General features: G+C 54.5%; 1 protein-coding gene and 4 non-coding genes across 9 annotated transcripts; 4 read left to right on the forward strand and 1 right to left on the reverse strand.

Moving 5' to 3' along the window:
- The first annotated feature begins 585 nt into the window (after window positions 1-585).
- LOC105709715 (caspase-14-like) lies at window positions 586-6975 on the forward strand. Of its 5 annotated transcripts, none has more exons than XM_064362365.1 (11): window positions 586-1070; window positions 1160-1300; window positions 1427-1622; window positions 1707-1795; window positions 2633-2743; window positions 2879-3046; window positions 3916-4138; window positions 4442-4807; window positions 4956-5030; window positions 5561-5664; window positions 6321-6975. In XM_064362365.1, the coding sequence occupies exons 1-11, from the start codon at window positions 996-998 to the stop codon at window positions 6432-6434; spliced, it is 1662 nt and encodes a 553-aa protein (XP_064218435.1). In that variant the 5' UTR covers window positions 586-995; the 3' UTR covers window positions 6435-6975. The 5 variants fall into 5 exon arrangements, 4 of the variants coding, with proteins under 4 accessions (XP_064218435.1, XP_064218437.1, XP_064218434.1 ...); XM_064362367.1 differs by having other exon boundaries at window positions 4442-4558; XR_010337336.1 differs by lacking the exon at window positions 6321-6975 and having other exon boundaries at window positions 4442-4558; window positions 4885-5030; window positions 5561-5585.
- A 300-nt stretch (window positions 6976-7275) lies between these two features.
- TRNAR-CCG (transfer RNA arginine (anticodon CCG)) lies at window positions 7276-7348 on the forward strand. The gene has a single exon. It is a non-coding gene; the product is annotated as a tRNA-Arg (tRNA).
- Window positions 7349-10686: 3338 nt separating this feature from the next.
- On the forward strand, window positions 10687-10759 carry TRNAR-CCU (transfer RNA arginine (anticodon CCU)). The gene has a single exon. It is a non-coding gene; the product is annotated as a tRNA-Arg (tRNA).
- Window positions 10760-13118: 2359 nt separating this feature from the next.
- Window positions 13119-13191, reverse strand: TRNAK-CUU (transfer RNA lysine (anticodon CUU)). Its single transcript has one exon. It is a non-coding gene; the product is annotated as a tRNA-Lys (tRNA).
- A 1065-nt stretch (window positions 13192-14256) lies between these two features.
- TRNAP-UGG (transfer RNA proline (anticodon UGG)) lies at window positions 14257-14328 on the forward strand. The gene has a single exon. It is a non-coding gene; the product is annotated as a tRNA-Pro (tRNA).
- Window positions 14329-20632: the final 6304 nt, after the last annotated feature.

Genomic DNA, 20632 nt, shown 5'->3' on the forward strand with positions numbered 1-20632 from the left:
CTGTGGCCCAGCAGAACAGGAGCTGAGCAGGACTCAGGGTCTTCGCCAGGCCACTCCTCTTCCACAACCGGGAAAGGAAGAAGGGTCTGGAGAAGGCGGCTGCTTGGTCAGTGGTGGGACCCTCATGCTGCGCATTGGGGATCTGAACCCAAGGCTGCCCCAGGCTGAGTCCCTTGGAGGAGGGGCTGACAGTGGGCCTACCCTTCCTCCCCGGCAGCCCCTGACATCCAACTTCTTCCTGCCAAGAGCCCCAGGTGGGGGCCCACCAAGAGCTGGTGGGTTCGTGGTCAGAAGTGGTGATCACCCAGGCATGACCCTTCCTTCCATCCGTGCTGGTCCCTCCCCGTTCACCTGCTGGTGGCATCAGGGGCCCTACCTGAGGGGAGGTGGAAGCCGGTAGAGACAAGATGCTCTGGTTCCTTGGCAACAGGTGTGCATGTGCCAGCCCTCTCTGCCCCTAGGCCCTTCTCAGCCAACCTCCCATGCATGCATCATCCTGCGGTTGCTGCCGTGGTCCCAATTTCCCACAAGAAGCAAGCAAGGTCTTGCTGCAGACGGGGGTGATTCCAGTTGGCGATTTTTACCTCTGGGGGCCTGGTGCTATGTGCATGAGGGTGGCAGGTGGCCAGAACAGTACAAGGACTTCTTGGTGGTGGTGGCTGGCTCCAAAAGGAGACACTCGGGTGTAAGGAGATCAGATAAGCACGTGGGTCAGGAGCTAAGAATAGGATTGGGCACAGGTTCCTGGCTCAGGTGGGGGCATGTCAATGCCAGCAAGGAAGTCACCAGCAGGAGCCAGAGAATGGAGCTGTGGCTGGGGGAGCAGGGCCAGGCACCAGGGTTCCAGGGACAGGGCAGGGTCCAGCTTAGCTCATAAGTAGAGCTGATAGCAGTCGTTAGGGGAGAGGGCAAGGGTTAGGACCCAGGGCACTGGGAGCCCAGGGTCAGGAGGCGAGCTCCGTGCTTGGTGCTTGGAGGAAGCCCCACCTGGCACCATGGCCTTCCTGGTGGCTGGGACCCTGCGGGTGGCCATGCAGATGGCAGATACTCGAGACAGCCTGGAGAGAAAGGTAGCAGGAGGCGCCGCCTGGCCCAGCCACTGCTGCCTCCCAGCCGAGCCCCAGCCTAGCCCAGCCCAGCTCTGGCCTTGCCTCCCCAGGGAAAGTACAACGTGCAGGGTCCAAGGGCAGCCCTGATGCTCAGCAGCCCTGGGGTGGCGGCCGCTGCAGTCACTGCCCTGAAGGATGTGTTCCAGGCCCTGGGCTTTGAGAGCTGCGAGAGGAGGGAGGTACCGGTCCAGGTGAGCCTTTGCCTTTCACCTCCACCCTCAGGATTAGCACCCCTTCCCCACCTTCCCCTGACCCAGAATCTCCTCCCTACCCAGAACCCCCCAACTGACTCAGGCTGGTCTCACTCTTGTCCCTAGGGCTTCCTTAAGGAGCTGGCTTGGTTTCGGGAGCGGCTGGATGCCCACGGGTGCCTTGTGGGGTGTGCCCTAGTGGCCTTGGTGGCCCCCAGAGGGCAGCTGTGGCAGCCACAGCAGCTGGTCCGGGAGCTGAGCAGCTGTGGGGTCCTTCAGGGCTGCCCCAAAGTCTTTCTGCTGCTCCCAAGTGGCCCTGGTGGTGAGTGGGCTGGGCAGGGACACAGAGGCTGGGCCGGGGAGCCGCAGGCCTCACTCCAGGCCAACACACTGCTTCTCCACGCAGCCACCCTGGAGCCCGGAGCCTTCCTTGATGGCCTGAGAGAGCTCTGTGGCCGCTCTCCTCACTGGTCCCTGGTGCAGCTGCTGACAGAGGTGGGGACACTGGAGGGTAGGCCCAGGGAAGCGGGCTGGGCCTGCTGTCTCCCCTGGTTCTGTGGCGCCCCCAGAGCCAGTTACAGTTAAATTCATTCACGTGTCCTCCCTCCCATTCATTCTACAAACCTTTATTGTCTACGCACATGGTGTCACTCCCCCACCCCCAACTAGGGACCCCCACGACCCACTCAGGATCCCCCAACACTCCAGCCTCCTCCCAACTCCATGCCTTGGCCCAAGCAGTTTCCTGTGCCTGCCACACACTCCTGCTGTCCCGGCCAGCCCACACGGCCCTCTCCAGGCTGTCAGCGACACCCTTCCTTGCAACCACGCTTGCATTTCAGGCCGCCCCTTCTCACACCAGGCAGTAACTATCCGCCATGTTAGATCGCAGGACCCTGGAGACTGGGACTGGGAATGATTCAAGTCTGGTCTCCAGGGGTGAAGGTCTCACTGGGCAGTTGGGTGGCCCCTGGGCAGCCTTGGAGGTGAGGGGGTGTGGGCCCCAGCTGTCCTCTGTGGATCACCCAGAAAGGCAGTGCACACCCCGTGAGCCTTCCCAACAGGCCCTGCCCTGCCCTGCTCTAGGGAGCATCCCCACCTCTGTGCACACTGATCCCAGGGCAGGGATTAATGGTGTGGCCACTGTCCACTTGAGGCCATCTATGGCCAGGAAAGTCCATGACCTTGAGCCTGAACTGGAGCCTGGGTCTTGCTTGAGGCCATCCTGCCTGCCTGTCCTTTGCTGGCCTCCTTTCTGTGTTCTGGCAGGTGACCCTGAAGAAACTATAGAAGCCATGAGTCTGGCTGAGTCTTTTCTCGGCCCCATCCCAGCTCTTCCACAGGGTGGCTGAAGAGTCCACGGGGGGCACCTGCTGCCCTGTTCTTCAGAGCTCCTTGCGGGGGGCACTGTGCCTGGGAGGTGTGGAGCCCTGGAGGCCCGAGGTGAGGGGTACAGGGCAGGGGTCATCACATGGCCACAGTTTCTAGTGGGACAGAGGCTCAGGGAGACCCAGGTTGGGGAGGCTAGGAACTGGAGTCCTCTCAGGCCACATGGATGTGTCTTAACCCTCTCTGCAGCCGGCCACTGGTCCCAGCACTCAGTATGACCTGTCCAAGACCAGGGCTGCCCTCCTCCTGGCTGTGATCCAAGGCCGGCCAGGGGCCCAGCACGATGTGGAGGCGCTGGGGGGCCTGTGCCGGGCCCTGGGCTTTGAGACCACCGTGAGGACGGACCCTACAGCCCAGGTGAGGGGAAGCTGAGAATACTGCTGGTGCTCTGAAGGAAGACCACCCCTCCCTAGGAATCTGGGGCCTCTCTCCTGAGCCTCTCTCCATCACTGGCAGGAAGTGCACCACAGGTCTAGCCTCTGCCTTCCCTGCTGCCTGCGTCAGGCCGTCACTTCCCTGCCTCTGGAAGCCCGGTCTCCAGGGTCCCCGAGGCCTCCCTCGTTGGCTGGTTCTCTGCCCTCCCCACCCGCCCAGCTCAAAGCTTAGCTCCAAGTCTTGGTTTCCCTCCCAGCAGCCCACTGCCCTCTCCTCACACCTCTCGACTTCCTGGTGCAGCTTCCCCACCAGGGCAGGAGGAGAACCGGCTCTAGGAAGCTGGGCCTATGTCAACTCTTGGAGGAGGGAGTCAGAAAAGGGCTTCTGGCCGGGCACAGCGGCTCATGCCTGTAATCCCAACACTTTGGGAGGCCTAGGTCGGCGGATCACTTGAGGTTAGGAGTTTGAGACCAGCCTGACCAACATGGTGAAACCCTGTCTGTACTAAAATGACAAAATCAGCTGGGTGTGATGGCAGGTGCCTGTAATCCCAGCTACTTGGGAGGCTGAGGCAGGAGAATCGCTTGAACCCAGGATGCAGAGGTTGCAGTGAGCCGAGATTACACCACTGCACACCAGCCTGGCCAGCCTGGGCAATAAAAGCAAGACTCTGTCTCAAAAAAAAAAAAAAAAAAAAAGAAGGCCCTCCCTGGGCCTGTGAGTGTGTGAGTGGCAGGTGGTGGGAGGCCAGGTGGGCAGGGGCTGGGAAACCTTCTCAGCCCCACAGAGGGCAGCTAGGGGCTGGGGAGGTGGTGGCTTTTGCCCAGGCCTCAACACTGCTTCCATCCCAGGCTTTCCAGGAGGAGCTAGCCCAGTTCCGGGAGCAGCTGGACACTTGCAGGGGCCCTGTGAGCTGTGCCCTTGTGGCCCTGATGGCCCATGGGGGACCGCGGGGTCAGCTGCTGGGGTCTGACGGGCAAGAGGTGCATCCCCAGGCACTGATGCAGGAGCTGAGCCGCTGTCGGGTGCTGCGGGGGCATCCCAAGATCTTCCTGCTGCAGGCCTGCCGTGGGGGTGAGCGGCCCCACCTCCTCCTGGCCAAGAGCCCCCAGGACTCACTGTCCACCTCCTCCAGGGAGTCTGGGTACCTGTCCTTCCCTGCCCCCTGTCCTGTCCACTCCTAGAGGTCAAGTCCACGACCTCGAACCCTTAACCCTCAACACTTGTCATTCAGCACTCTGAATGTCTCCAGTCTGGCAAGCCTGCCCTGGAGCTCTGGGGCTGGGTTCTCATCTTGACCCCATGTTCACATGAGACCCCTGAGCACCCCCAGGTATCCCCAGAATGAGACTATCTGCCCCTCCACGCCCTCTTCAGGAAACAGGGATGCTGGTGTGGGGCCCACAGCTCTCCCCTGGTACCGGCGCTGGCTGCGGGCACCTCCGTCTATCCCCTCCCATGCAGATGTCCTGCAGATCTACGCCGAGGCCCAAGGTGGGTTCTGCCTTCCCTCCAGGGCCTGGGCTTGGGCAGGGCTGGTGGTGGGGACCGCCAGAGAGCATCTCCGGGACTCTCAGCTGGGGTATGGCTGCCACCTGCATCCTGTTTGCCAAGACAACAGGAAGAAAAAAAATCTTCCTAAACTGCAAGGGCCTTTGGGAAGTGGGAGCTTTGTCCCCTATTGGAGCCTGGCAAGAACCCTGGAATCAGCAAGGTCAAATAGCTTTTCTGAGGTCACAGCTGGTAAGTCGCTGGGCCAAGCTTTGAACTTCTGTCTTTCCTGCCCTGCATTCTTTCCACCTCCCTGGGCTGCCCTTAAGCCACAGATGGGGAGCCCCTGGGGCTGATGGACTTCCAGGATGTTGATCACTGGAGCTGATTCCTGTTGCAGACAGCTCCGGCAGGGGCCCCCCTTCAGGGAGCTCCCACCAGGCAGACATCCTGACGGTCTACGCCGCCGCTGAGGGTAAGGAGATGGGTCATCAGGAAGCCGGTGGTTACACAGGGCCCAGCTTCCTGGCCTAAGATCTGGAATAGCCTTAGGGGCGACTAAGGGCTTAGGGTTGGGGCACAGAGATGGCAGCCCAGCTGTGGGCAAGCCATGTTCCCTGCATGGGTTATGACGTGTAGTAACAGCAGTGATGGTGAGCGCTATGAGGCGCTGCTGTGCCAACCACTGTGTGTGCAGGCTTCCTCAAGGCTGTGAGTTCCACAAGGCCAGGGCAGATCTGCCCGCCCTGAGGCCCCGCTCAGTGTCTGGCACATAGTAGGTGCGCAGTAAATAGCAGTGAATCTCTTCATAGGCTCATTCTGCAAATATCTAGCAACAACTTGTTCCAGATGCAAGAAGTCCCGGTTCGCTGCCCTGTTCTCTTGCCTGATCCCCAAGTCCTGCCTGCTTGTACCCCCGCTTCCACCAATAATAGGACCCCTGGGATTGGAAGGCAGAGGGTTGGGGCCCTGGTCTGATGCTCTGGCCCTGGTCCCCTGACCTAGGCTATGTGGCCTATCGGGATGAGAAGGGCTCAGACTTTATCCAGACCCTGGTGGAGGTCCTCAGAGCCAACCCCGGGAGAGACCTTCTAGAGCTGCTGACTGAGGTATGTTGGGGGGGTTCCAGGGTGACAAGCGGTGAGGGGCTGGGTTTGCCCTTCTCACCAGCCCTGGTGTGTGTTCTGATTACTTCTGGTAAACTCCATTGGCGAAGGAGGGATCCTCTGCCCTCAACAGTACAAAATAACCAAACCCAGGATGCCCAACGCTGCATAGATGCCATCGACCGTAGTTCTTAGTCCCACGCACCACAGTAGGGGGAGGAGGATGCTGCACGCCATGTGGGGCCACCTGGGCTTGTGCTCAAAGCAGGGTGAACCTGCAGGGCCTATGGGAAGCTGGCTTTGTAGTGGCAAGAGAGTGAGATGTCCCTGGTTCCCATAGGCAGATGTGGTTGGTTGGTTTGAGTATTTCCAAGGCCTGACAGAGGGCTGAAGTCCATTAGGGTAAGGACCAGGTGGGGTACAGCTGGTCTGGCTGAGAGGGGAACTAGGGTGTGGGAGCCTGTCCTGCTGGGTAGGGACATGTCTGGCCAGAGTGGAGGAATTCACTGTTAGGCCGCTGGAGCCCGGCGAGCCTCAAAGATGTCCAGGCAGCCCTTGAAATTTTAGAGCTTACAATGCACAAGCCAGGAGCCCTCCCTTGGGACAGGCTAAGCCCCGAAGGGCTGGAGCCCCAGGCACAGGCTGGTTGTGGTCCTCAGGTCAACAGGCGGGTGTGTGAGCTGGATGTGCTGGGCCCCGACTGCGATGAACCCCGAAAGGCCTGCCTGGAGATCTGCAGCTCGCTCCGGCGCCGGCTCTGCCTCCAGGCCTGACAGCGCCGGGGCCACCCAGGGGCTGCTGAGACCGCCACTTTTGCCTCCATCCACCACCCACCCCGCGGTTTCCTCCTCTGAGAGCGAGGCGGGGCAGTGTGGGGGTGGGCGTGCAATAAACGTCTGCCGTGAACAGTTCCTGTTCTCAAGGAAGTGTGAAATAAGTGAGATAATGTGTGTAAAGCGCCTTCACGGCATATGGACGCAATGGTGTCCCTGGGAACCGAGCTGGGGTCAGTGCCCAGGTTCTGTGACTTAGGAACCCAACATGGGCTGGGCTGGGCTGGGCTGGCGGTTTGGTTACGGGAGCGTCTGAGGGGAGAGGAGTCCCGGGAAAAGACCGCATAACCTTCTCCCAGCCATGTCCCTGTGCACACGCGCCCCACCTCCACCCCGCGCTGGGCGATGGAAACGCAGAAGACACGGCCTCCGCTTTCCAGGCGGCCAGAATAAAGTCTGGGGCCAAAAGCCTCTGAAACACACCTTTGCAGGTTCACCGGCGATGGAGCAAGCACAGGGGCTGGGGAAGCAGCTTGCAGACCTTGACCCAAAGCGGCGGGAGGCACATAGGGGAAAGACCTCCAAACGGCGTCTCGGAGGGGCCTGTTGCTGGGCGGGTGGGATCTGGCAGGCTCGCCAGGGCTAGAACTCGCAGCCCAGGCCCGCGGCGGCAGTTTCCGCCGAGCAGCCTCAGCGACCCGGCGCAGCGGCGCAGCTCGTAGCCCCGCCCACCGGGAGCTCGAGGGGCGGGGCCTCCCTCGCTCTAAGCATGCGCACTGAAGCGCACAACATTGACGCTGAAAAAGCTTTAAGACGAAAGCTGCCCGATTGCCGCGCGCAAGGCCGCGTGGCCTAATGGATAAGGCGTCTGATTCCGGATCAGAAGATTGAGGGTTCGAGTCCCTTCGTGGTCGCTGCAAGGTTCTCCTTTTTCTTCTCGCTGCATTAAACAAATTTCTTTTCCTTGTACTGCACCCTGGACTCTGCCTAGGACACTCGAACTGAGTGAGCCAGCCGAATGCTCGGATGTCGCCTACGCTTGCAATCGCGCAACTCAGGACCCAGGGCTAGAATTGCAGCAAGGGCGACCCCAAGACCGCTGGCAGGTCCCTGGCGGACTGCGGAGCTTGGAGCCCGAGACCGCGAGTGCTGGGAGCCACTAGGGAACTGACTTCACAAATTAAGGTTCAGGCGATAGAAACCGTGACAGATGCGGGGTTGGGATTGCTTGCGGTGAGGAGTTGCCCCAAAGGGGTCAAAGGACCCGTGTAGTTTCTGTTTTTTGTTTTTGTTTTGAGGCGGAATTTTGCCCTTGTTGCCCAGGCTGGAGTGCAATGGCGCGATCTCGGCTTACCGCAAGCTCTGCCTCCCGGGTTTAAGCGATTCTTCTGCCTCAGCCTCCCGAGTAGCTGGGTTATAGGCATGCACCACCACGACCGGGTATTTTTAGTAGCGATAGGGTTTCTCCATGTTGGTCAGGCTGGTCTCGAACTCCCGACCTCAGGTAATCTGCCTGCCTCGGTCTCCCAAAGTGCTGGGATTACATGCGTGAGCCACCGTGCCCGGCGACAAGTGTAGCTTCATTGATTTTTTTTTTTTTTTTTTTTTTTTAATAAAGACGGGGTTTCACCATGTTGGTCAGGCTGGTCTTGAACTCCCGACCTCAGGTGATCCGCTCTCCTTGGCCTCCGAAGTGCTTGAATTACAGGCATGAGCCACCACGCCCGGCCAGCTTAATTGATTATTGCCGTAGTTATCTCATGAAAGAAGGAGGACGAACGCGGAATTGAAGACAAAGACAAAAGGTTCTATTTGAAAGAAGGGGTCGGGGGGCTCTTTGGTTCTAGTGAGCAAACGCCCTGAGCTTTTACAGCCCTTCGTATTTATGAAATAAAGAGAATAGGGAGGAGAGGGTAATTCTTACAGCTACTTGATTTATCACGGGTACTGCTTTCCTTGTTCAACAGGTTCCAGATGTTCAGGTAGATAACCTCAAGGAGCACAGGACCTGGGACGTGACTGCCCTCAGCATTCCTTCTGGCGACAGACGCAGTTTGTCAGTTCGCCGACATCTTGCTTTCTTGAGGACAATTTGGGTTTGCTTATATAGCCTCCAGAGGTATACTGAGTTGGTCACGCCCCACATTATATCTGGGGTCTCCAGCAGATTACTGTGGTGAAAAACTTTGTAACCTCTATCAACTGATCATAACAAAGTAAAAAAGAAAAAAATATATAAATAGTGGTGGTGATTGCACAATATTGTGAATGTGATTGATGCCACTGAATCGCACACTAGAAAATGGTTAAAATGGCAAATATTTTTGTATATATTTATATATAAAACTGTGCATATATATGTATGTGCATGTATATATACACATACATATATACGTAGGTGTATACATATATATACATACACATGTTTATATATATACACACACACACACATACATATTATATACACAATTTTAAAATACAAAAAAAAGAACACCTAGGCCGGTCGCGGTGGCTCACGCTTAATTCCAGCACTTTGGGAGGCTGAGAGCAGGTGGATCACCTGAGGTCAGGAGTTCAAGGCAAGCCTGGTCAATATGGTGAAACCTGGTCTCTACTAAAAATACAAAAAAATTAGCGGGCATGGTGGCAGACACCTGTAGTCCCAGCTATTCCGGAAGCTGAGGTAGGAGAATCATTTGAACTCGGGAGGCGGAGGTTGCAGTGAGCTGAGATCGCGCCACTGCACTCGAGCCTGGGCAACAAAGCTAGACTCCGTCTCAAAACAAAACAAAAAACACATATTAGTTTATTTAGATTTCTTGCAATGAGAGAGTGCCTTTAAAATGACTACTGTAAACGTGTATTTAAATTTTTCTTTTTCTTTTCTCTCTCTTTTTTTTTTTTTTTTTTTTTTGAGACAGAGTCTTGCTCTGTCGCCAGTCCCAGCCTTTAAAATTTTCAATACAGGCGGAGTGCGGTGGCTCACGCCTGTAATCCGAGCACTTTGGGAGACAGAGGCGGGCGGATCACGAAGTCAGAAGATCGAGACCATCCTGGCCAACATGGTGAAAGCCCGTCTCTACCAAAATACAAAAAATTAGCCGGGCGTGGTGGCGCGCGCCTGCAATTCCAGCTATTCGGGAGGCTGAGGTAGGGGAATCGGTTGAACCCGGAAGGCGGAGGTCGCAGTGAGCCGCCATTGCACTCCAGCCTGGGCGACAGAGCGAGACTCCGTCTCAAAATAAAATAAAATAAAATAAAATAAAATAAAATACATATAAAATTTTCAATACAAAGAATATGTCCAGGATTAACATCTCACCGAGTAAAAAATGTCTACCAAAAAAAAAAAAAAAATGTCTACCAGCGGAACCCGAGTTTAGTCCGGGTGCCAAGCCAGCGCCGCGTGGGGTGTCCTTCCACGGGGTGAAGGCTGCGAAAAGTCACAGCTGCAGGCATGTCCTCCGATCGACGTACCCTGGTGACTCGGGTCATGCAGGGTGTCACTTTCTCCTTTAACTTTTTTTTGATGCTCCAGTGGTTTACGAAGTCTCGAACTCCTGGCCTCGGGCGTTTTCTAGGTATTGAGCAAAAGCGTTTACTAGTTATTATGAGTGTGTACTTAATGAAAATACAGATTTTTTTAAAAAAGGAAAATAACACACATGTTGGGGCAGGAAAGTAAACACGCAACGTGGCGATCCTGAGATTAACATCGAGCCAGCTGGGGATGTAGAGGGCGGATTTTGGAGAGTCATTATTAAGAGGCCTCCGACCACACAGCGGCACCCATTGTCTAAGAGACAAAGCGGAGAGGAGGACGAAGACCAGCACTTCCCCAAGCGGCGGGCTCGGGATGAGGAGTCAGTTGCTGAGCAGGCATCGCGTGCCCCTTCCCATACGCTCCGTCGCAAAAGCGTCTTTCGCGACCAATTACCCCTGGACTTGCGTTCTCTCCTGAATGGAGACTAGGGCTGCCCGAGGGACTTGATCCAGGCACCTCTCACCCCAAGATCATACCCCTAGACCAAAGGGCCGAGCCAAAAGCTGATTTCGGTGTCTTTCAGCTCCCTCTGCACGTGCGCGGTCTCTCTGCGGTCCTGAGAATGCTCAGGAGCAGACAAAATCTGAACCGGAGCTTGGATTCCCTTGGAGAGGCGGGGGAGAGCCAGGATGGGGCTGGTAGGCTATGCGGGAACCGCAGCGGGGTGATAGAGACTGGTCTAAGACAAGTACTGCTTCATTACTGTCTGCCCCGGTGGCCTAATGGATAAGGCATTGGCCTCCTAAGCCAGGGATTGTGGGTTCGAGTCCCACCCGGGGTAATAAGGGCTGAATTTTAGGATCTTTACCAGGGAGAAAAATGAAGCTGTTATTGCCCGGTGGAGCCGTGGGAGGGTTCCCCGACAAGCTCTACATTAGAAATACTGTATTTGGTTTCAAATAAGAGGAAGGGTATTTTCAGATTACAGAAAAAAGTACTTGAATCTTTAACAGGATGTTAAGAACTATCCAATTTGAAAAAGGGGAATGATTGTTTTTCAGGTTTGTTAATTCTATTATGGTTACGTATATTCTTAAAATCCTTATTTTCTTATAAAACAATTATTTATGAATTAAATTACAGGGATAACTGGTTTGTTTTAAAATCATAAGCTGGATGGAAGTATAGATGAAACTACTTATCCATGAGTAGATAACGGTATGATGGGGGACATAAGGGGACATTGTACTATTTTCTCTGTTTTAATACATGTTTGAAATAGTCCCTAGTATTCTTTTTTTTTTTTTTCTTTTCTTCTTATTGAGATGGTGTTTTGCTCTTGTTGCCCAGGCTGGAGTGCAGTGGTGCAATCTTGGCTCACTGCAACCTCCACCTCCTGGGTTCAAGCGATTCTCCTGCTTCAGCCTCCCAAGTAGCTGGGATTACAGGTATGTGCCACCACAGCCAGCTAATTTTGTATTTTTAATAGAGGGGTTTCTCTATGTTGGCAAGGCTGGTCTTGAACTCCTGACCTCAGGTGATCTGCCTGCCTCAGCCTCCCAAAGTGCTAGGATTACAGGCTTGAGCCACCGCGCCCGGCCAACATGTTTGATTTTAAGTAATATCAGCCTTGTGCCTTTAAGGTTATTGTATGGTTGCCATAAACATGACCTAGTCTAAAAGTTTAAGGGCCTGATCATTTTCTTTCTATAAGCAGACCAGAGCCTTCAGAAGACTTCTTTTCCATGCCATGAACTGATAAAAGCCCATGTGGTCACCTGTGCTGCAACAGTCACGAGCAGCAGCCACTGGACCCCCAGGGCACTTGCTTCAGTCTGCACTTCCTTGTAATCAACCAGGTCATGCATTGCCTGATCACAATGCCCTTGTGTGCTGTGAATTATAGTATCTCACATTCCATTGGTAAGGACCTCAGCACTGGATTCAAGCCAAAATTTGTTACCAACCCAGTGTCCAGGTAGCAGTCAGAAAACCATCAGCTATGTTTCTGTTTTTGTTTTTTTGAGACAGGATTTCACTCAGTTACCCAGGCTGGAGTGATGTGATCACGGCTCACTGTAGCCTCAACCTCCTAGGTTCAAGCAATCCTCCCCAGTCAGCCTCGTATGTAGCTGGGACTGCAGGCACGTGCCATCACGCAGGCTAATGTTTTTATATTTTGTAGAGACAGGGTTTTGCTATGTTGCCCAGGCTGCTCTCAAACTTCTGGGCTCAAGAAATCCTCTCACCTTGGCCTCCCAAAGTGCTGTTACTATAGGCATGAGCCACCACACCTGCCATCAGCTATCCTCACAGAAATATTTAATATGACAGTTATTAAATGGATATAAATAATTGTTTTTGATTTTTGGAGATAGGGTCTCACGTATTGCCCAGGTTGCAGTGGCACGATCGTGGGTCACTGCAGCCTCAAATTCCTGGGGTCAAGTGATGATCCTGCCTTGGCCTCCCTAAACGCTGGGATTACAGGCCTGAGCTATGGAACCTAGCCTAGAACCAGAATTTAAGGGTGAGATTCTAAAGCTGACTTACATGCTGGCTGGCTGGCAATGAGGACTACATCCCTGATGGTAGGTGAGAGTCCCTGGTGTGCTGTAGTGTGCAAGTATGAGGATTTTTGCCAGTGTTAATCTGGGGTGAAATAGAAGGGGAATTCCTGTCAGGGCAAATATTATGCAGAGAGTGTCCCAAATGCTCTGTGTACTGAATATGGACTGTATATGTAAATTTTATGTATATGTAATTTTTATTTATTTTTATTATTTTGAAGCACAGTCTCACTGTGTCGTCCAGGCTGGAGTGCACTGGCACGATCTTGGCTCACTGTAACCTCTGCCTCCCAAGTTCAAGCGATTCACCTGCCTCAGTCTCCGGAGTAACTGGGCAGTCACGCCCCACCAGGCCTAGCTAAATTTTCTATTTTTTTAAGAGCTGAGGTCTCACTATGTTGCCCAGGCTGGTCTCAAACTCCTGGCGACAAAGTGTGGGGATTACAGGTACCAGCCACCCGCTCGGCCTATTTTTTATGAAACAAAACCACAGAGGTCCCGATGAATCCTGAAGCCAGCTGGTTGGTGGAGGCTGTTGTGATGCTCCGCCCCGACGCTGATTACCTTCACATTTTCACCTTTTCTTAAGTATCTTCCAAGTTGCAAGACTAATTGTTCCGACAAAACCTACGCCCAACGTGGGGCTCGAACCCACGACCCTGAGATTAAGAGTCTCATGCTCTACCGACTGAGCTAGCCGGGCAATGATGGTGGACCTGTCTCTCATAGGTCTATTGGAGCTTTCCAGAACTTTCGTGTACTATATAAAATCGGTGAGACTGAGTTCTGGATCCACGGCGCGCTACATCCTGAGCGCTAGAGCACTGAGCTCGGCGCGAACCAAAGACGCTGCCAGGTCCATCTAGTCTGCCGTCCCTCACGGGGGTGCGCGGCGCCTGCAGCTCCCGGGAGCGGCAACGTCGGGGACAAGGGCTGAAGGGCTGAAGGTCGCTACAAACAGCCAGGGGGAAACTCGGCGTGACCCTCGCTTAGGGTTGTGAGAGGTTCCGGGGTCAAATCACGGAGGTCCCCTCATTTTCAAACCCTCATCCCTGTGTAGGGCGGGCAGCGAGGCCTCACCGGAGGGACAAGACCGGAAGACCTTTCTCCTCTTTAGGCTCCCGGTAAAATGCTGGGTCCCTTGCCAGTGGAAAAGGGAAGAAAAGTCCGGAGCGTTCGTAGAGCCGCCCGTTTGGGAAGAAATGAACTCTGACCCCAGCTCTGGCCCCCGTAACGGAGGTCCCAGGGCTGCGAGGGTCGCCTGGGCGTAGCTCAGGCCTAGAGGGGGCTCGGCTGAGGACCCAGGGGCCCGGGGCCTGCGTGGCACAGGGGATCCCTTCCTAGGACGTCCGGCTGGGGCTGAGCTTGAGAGACCCCTGCCTCACGCAGGCCACACAGACCCCCTCACGCGGGCCGCAGCCCCTGGTCACTGGGCCTTCTCTGGGTGCCGGGGCCGCCTGGAACCGCTGGGAGCCGGGTGGCGCTCGGGGTGCGGGGTCCGCCTCTGCGTGCCTGAGGGCGGGGGTCTTGCGGGGACTCCTCCAGGGGCTGGTCCCCGCGGCGCTGCACCTCCCACCAGCTTCCTGGGATCGAAACGGAAACCTGCCCCCGCGCAACCCTCCCCGCTGGGCTTGAAGTTGGGCTGTGGCCGGGACCGGGTGTGGGCGGGGTAGTGGCGGACTGAAGGCGGGGCTGTGTGGGGCTGGAGGAGGGGGGAGCCACGGGTAGGAACATCCAGAGAGAGACGTCAGAAGTTCGTTGTCACGCTGGCTCGTTGGTCTAGGGGTATGATTCTCGCTTTGGGTGCGAGAGGTCCCGGGTTCAAATCCCGGACGAGCCCGTCTTTTTCGAACACCTCATTTTTTCACGGTGAAGAGGCGCCGGGGCCGATCCGACTTCCCGCCTCCGTCCTGCCTGCAGCCCCTCGCCTTGCTCACCTTCAGGCAGGACCCGCCTGAGCCTCCTGACTGGAGACTTCCACCTCTGAGTTCTGGGTGCACCCGAGGCCAGGCGCTAGACCAGGGAATCCCAGACCTGGGACCCGAAAGTAGGGCCACCCCCTCCCCAGCCTCGTCTGCCTCTGCAGACATGGCCCTAGATCCCAGGTGACTGTGGAACTTGGTCTGGGTGTGTGGTTTTCCTTTGAGTGGGAAGAGTCTAAGTTTAAATTTTAGACGAGCCCAGGATTTTGAACCCTTCCTTATCTTTTCTTCTTCCTTTTTTTCCCTTCCTTCCTTCCTTCTTTCCTTCCTTCCTTCCTTCTTTCTTTCCTTCTTTCTTTCTTTCCTTCCTTCCTTTCTTTCTTTCTTTCCCAGTCTAGAATGCAGTGGTGCAATCTTGGCTCACAGCAACCTCAACCTGCCAAACTCAAGGATCTTCCCACACCTTCACCTCCCAAGTAGCTGGGACTACAGGTGGGCACCACCATGTCAGGCTAATTTTTTTTGGTGTGATATATAGATACAATTTTCTTAGAGACGGAAGTCTCACTGCGATCTGGAGATTAGTCTCCAGCCTGGACTCAAGCAATCTTCCTGCCTCAGCCTCCAATCCCAAAGTGCTGTGATACAGGCCAGAACCACCATGCCCAGCTGGCTCCTTTTCCTTCTTGAGAGGCTGCCAGAGGTGCTTTCACAACCGAGGGGAGTGGAAACCGAGATTGAGGATGGCAAGGTCTGTACCTCGTGTTGGGGCAATGAAGGGCGTGAGGTCACCATGAAAGTCCAGTGGGCTGCGCTCCAGGAATGGGGTGACTTTTCTCTATGCGGGAAGAATGGCAGCATTTAAGTGGGTTGGTTTTTTGTTTTTTGTTTTTTGGGGAGGACGGAGTTTCACTCTTGTTGCCCAGGCTGCAGTTCAATGGCCCGATATCGGCTCACTGCAACCTCCACCTCCCGGGTTCCAGCGATTCTCCTGCCTCAGCCTCCTGAGTAGCTGGGATTACAGGCTAATTTTGTAATTTTAGTAGAGACAGGGTTTCTCCATTTTGGTCAGGCTGGTCTCGAAGTCCCGACCTTAGGTGATCCACCTTCCCAGGCTTCCCATAGTGCTGGGATTATAAGCGTGAGCCACCGTACCTGGCCTTAAGTAGGTTCTATCATTATTCTCTTATGGTGAGGCTACCAGATCAAGAGACGACAGCCATTGAAAAGATTGTTACTCACAGTTTCCAAGAGGAGGGGCACGCCATGCCACTGGGGACCACTCAGGGAAGTACCAGCGTCAGTGGAGGGGGGTTGGTAAGCAAAAGCCTGTACTGTAGTTTTTATGGAAGGAAAAGGCAGGCAGCGTAGGAAAGCTTAGGATTAACTTGTTTGGGTAATTTCAGCGAGCTCTGGGGCATTGGGGCTGTCCTTAGTCTGGTACCTGGCCCTGGGGTGGCCTGGAGTGTGAGACCGGATAGAAGGGGAGGCGGCCAGCGTGTGAGCTCTGGATTGGTTGGTTTACATTTGAAATTCGCAACCTCTAGGAAACGGTTTAACCCTGGGAAGAGCAGTCCTGCCAGAGTCAACAAGGTACCAGATGTCAAAGTACCCAAATACAGAAAAGAAAAGACACGATGAATACAGGCAGGGGCTCAGGTCTTCGGCGGAAACTCTGGGGCCTCCCAAGCTCAGAAGAGCTGCCTGATCCTGATGTGAACCCAGATTCATACCCACCTGGGATTACTGCCCCCACCAGGGTGGGGCCGAGCAGCAGAGCCTGAGCTCCAGGGCGTGGAAGGGTCCAGACCAGCGGCCTTGTCTCTGACCCAAAGGGACCTTAGTTTCTCTTCTTAAGCCCAAGGATATATGTGCTGGGTGCCCCTTTCATGCCTCCTGATTCTCAAACCCGTAATTGGAGCTGTCTTGCACAGAACCCGAGGGGCCACTAGGTTGCCTGATGAGGCCTCTCCTGATCCTGAGGGCAGATAAGCAGGTTCCCCAGCAGGCGTGTTTTTCTCTAGTGGCCAGAACATTTTAAGGCTCTGGTTCTTTAAAGGGAAACCACTATGGCCTCCACCAGCTGGACAGTTCCTCTCCGAAGTCCCCTTGGGAGCCAGGGGCGTCCCTCCTCAGGCCTGCCCTAACTCCCTCCCCACTTCCACACCCAGGCCACTCCCTTCTGCACGGTGCCCTCAGCCCAGGACCTGGTGATGCTGGGGCTCAGCCTCCATTTGTCCAACGAACAGAAAGCAGATAATTGAGGGTGAAACCCACACTGTGGAAGAAGGTCCCTGAAAAGGAGGTCTTAACTGTCTTCTAGATCAAATCCCAGAGGAACCACAGTTTGCTTTTGTCATTTTGGGGCATGGATGGAGCACCCAGCAGAGCTGCCTGGGGTCTGCACTTGTGAGTTTGGATCAGAGACGGCTTCAGTGTGCAGCAAACACAAATGCCAGCTGGAACCGAATGGCTAGATCGGCCTGGGCACTGAGGCCGGGTTTCCGGGTGGTCAGAGGAGCACCTTGACCCGGGCCACGGGTGTTTCCCATGAGGGCTCAGTCTGCTTCCCCATCCTGTGTCTTAAGCTCACTCATTTGAAGGGGAAGCTTGGACTACTGGAGGTAGGTGTCTGCACCCAAGCTGGAACCGCCGGGGCGTGAGAAAGGGTGTGAAATTCCGGAGGGCCCCTACTTCTGCAGGGGGTCCAGAGCTGAGAAGCCTTTGAGATGGAGGCTCCAGGTCCTACGGTCGCCGCAGTGCGTCCCTCCCGTATGTGGCGTGGCAGGAAAGGGGTGCGATTCCAGGAGACTGGGAAGCCTCTGAGGGGTCCAAGTCCGGCTCCTAGCCCTCTGCCCGAGGACCTAGGGAGCTTCGCCTAGCTGATGGTTTCAGTTCTGCAAGGGCGCCGGGGAAAGCGAGACGCCCCCAAACCCGAGCTTGGTTTCCTACTTGGAGTCGTGAGGTGAGGCAATACTGAAGCTTGCCGTTCCCCTTCTCCCCATGAGGACCAGAATCCGGTCCAGGAAAAGCATCTCGAAAGGCGGACAGTTTGTGACCAAAGAATCTAGGACCGATCCAGACCAGAGAGGGCGGAGCTGCGTTGGGCTCATTAAGGGCGACAAAGTCCATGACCCCCAGTGTGGGTCGTTGGTCTAAGGGTATGATATTCGCTTAGAGTGCGAGAGGTCCCGGGTTAAAATCCCAGAGGGGCCCACGCTCTGGCTGAGGCAGGAGAATTACTTGAACCCGGGAGGCGGAGGTTGCAGTGAGCTGAGATCCCGCCACTGCACTCCAGCCTGGGAAGACTCCGTCTCAAAAAAAAAAAAAAAAAAAAAAAAAATTAGTGTTTGTGCCTGTTGTGTTATCCCTTGGGCACGTGCGTCTCAGGATACAGGCTGTTTAACCAGGGGATTTTGGGGGTGGGGGCAGTCAGCACAGATCTGCCCTGAGGGAATCCCCGAGTGACTGGAGTGGTGGTTTCATCCCGGGGTGAGTGAGGCTTGTGACCTGGAGCTCCCAGACAAAACCTTCTCCCTCAAGGGAGCAAGTCTCGCGGAAATTGAGCTTTTACGACTGCGCAGGGGCTCTCCCGCAGATGCAAGGCTAATAGCAGTGCCTCACTCCGTTGACTAAACTAAGGAAAACTAGTGGGTGACTTTTTCTGGTAGCTGGGTTCAAATTCCCGATAGGACTTATTCTAAAGTTGCCTTGGTCAGAGAGAAATGAAACGGGGCTGGTATCCACTGTAGAGAGAGTTTTGGCCGGCTAGCACAAGGCCGGGCTGCACAGGCGGCAGGGGCGTGGTTGTCAAATCATCAAGATGATCAGGCACTTCAGGTCCCCCGGAGAGTGGGCGCAGCATATAACTCGATCAAGACAGTTGCAGGTGGGCAAAAAAAAAAAAAGAGAGTGGCCGCAGAGGTGGCCACCCTGGAGTTCCCCTCCTGGCACCATGCTCATCAGGACCTCAGGACTGTAGGGCATTCATGCCCGCCTCCCTCGGCCCCTGTGACGCGCCCATCAGAAAGTGGTTGGAAATCACGGCGGTCGGCTCCGGTGGCTCAGTAATCAATCCCAGCACTTTGAGAGGCCAAAGTGGAAGAATCGCCTGAGCACAAGGAGTTCAAGACTAGCCTAGGCCGGGCTCGGTGGCTCAGTCTGTAATCCCAGCCTGCCCAACAAGGCAAAACCCTGTCTCTATAGAAAATCCAAAAAATTAGCTGGGCCTGGTGGCGGGTGCCTGTAATCTCAGCTATTCGGGAGGCTGAGGCAGGAGAATCGCTTGAACCCGGGAGGCTGAGGTTTCAGTGAGCCGAGATCATGCCATTGCACCCCAGCCTGGGTGACAAAAAATTTCGTCTCAAAAAAAAAAAGAGACCAGCCTTGACAACATAGTGAGACCCCACCTCTACAAAGCAATTTTAAAAGTTAGCAGGCCATGATGGTGCATGCCTGTGACCCCAGCTACTCAGGAACCTGAGGCAGGAGGATCTCTTGAGCCTGTTTCAAAAAACAAACAAACAAAAATATACATGGAAATGGAGGAGGCTGTGTACATGTGGGGACAGAAGGGCATTTGCAACTCTGCACTTTCCACTAAATTTTGCTGAAAACCTAAAACTGCTCTTAAAATGTCTTAAAATGAATGGGAAATTTACAGCTACTATTTTTGAATTTTTTTTTTTTTTTTTGAGTCAGAGTTTTGCTCTTGTTGCTCAGGCTGGAGTGCAATGGTGCAATCTCAGCTCACTGCAACCTTCACCTCCCAGATTCAAGTGATTCTCCTGCCTCAGCCTCCCAGGTAGCTGGGATTACAGGCAGGCACCACCACGCTTAGCTAATTTGTTGCATTTTTGGTAGAGACGGGGTTTCACCATGTTGACCAGGCTGGTCTTGACCTCCTGACCTCAGGTGATCCACCCACCTTGGCCTCCCAAAGTGCTGGGGTTACAGGTATAAGCCACCACACCCGGCCACTTGCTTTTTCTTTTTGAGACAGAGTCTCACTCTGTCACCCAGGCTGCAGTCCACTAGTGCGATCAGGGCTCACTGCAGCCTCAAACTCCCAGGCTCAAGCAATCCTCCCACCTCAGACTCCCAAATAGCTGGGACCGCAGTCGCCTGCCACCAAACCCGGCTGAATACTTTTGTATTTTTGCTTTCTATTTTCCCCCCTCTGTGACTCTAGCCAAAAAGCTTTCATTTTTACTTTTATATTTTATTTTATCTTATTTTTTTAGATGGAATCTCACTCTGTTGCCCAGACTTGGAGTGCAGTGGCGTGATCTCTTGGCTCACTGCGACCTCTGTCCCCCGGGTTCAGTTGACTCTCCTGCCTCCCGAGTAGTTGGGACTACAGGCGTGCGCCACCAGACCCGACTAATTTTTGTATTTTTAGTAGAAACGGGGTTTCACCACGTTGACCAGGCTGGTCTCAAACTCCTGACCTCAGCTTCGGCCTCCTAAAGGGCTGGGTTTACATTTGTGATCCGGCCTCCTTTTGTTTTCTAAGCCCACATTTTTCTTCTCTTGGGTCTCCAATAACTCCAGTGTTAGATCTTTTGTTAAAGTCCCACAAACACCAGCAGTTCTGTTTTTCGTTTTGTTTTGTTTTGTTAAGTTTATTGTCTCTCCGGGTGATTTCTATTGTTCTGTCAAGTGTGAGGATTCTTGTTTTTTTCCATTCTGCTGCTGTCCATTCATTAAAGCTCTTTCCTTTGGTTTTGTATTTCTGAGGTCTAAACTTTCCGGTTGGTTATTCTTTTTCTTGTTTCTTTTCTTTTGTGTATGTGTGTTTCATTTCCGGTTGGTTATTCTTTATATTTTCTACTCCTTTGCTGAGACTTCCTGTCTTTTCATTTGCATGAAGCAGGGATTTTAGTTGCTCCCTGAAGCATGTTTATGGTGGCCTCTTCCCCGCCTTTGTCATCCTGTCAGATGGTGCAACACGGTGTCTGTCAGTTGATTGACATTTTCAGGTTGGAATTTCCCAGGCTTTTGGAATGACCAGGTCTGCGCTGACACTCCCTGGCTGGGAGCAGGAGGGGCGCCTGCGACTGCTCCCCATGCGGACAAAGAGGAAGTTGGGCCTATGTCCGATGACCGCGGGGCCGCCGGAGGCTGCTGCTGGGCCCTGGGTCACACGTCGAGGCCGCCCTGCAGTTCCTGTTCCGATCTCAGGAAGGGAAGGGGAGGCGAGGAGGAACTGGAGCCCAAACC

This window comes from Aotus nancymaae, unplaced genomic scaffold (assembly GCF_030222135.1).
Source record: "Aotus nancymaae isolate 86718 unplaced genomic scaffold, 86718_ANA_hifiasm-v0.15.2.pri h1tg000049l, whole genome shotgun sequence".
Classification (NCBI taxonomy): domain Eukaryota; kingdom Metazoa; phylum Chordata; class Mammalia; order Primates; family Aotidae; genus Aotus; species Aotus nancymaae.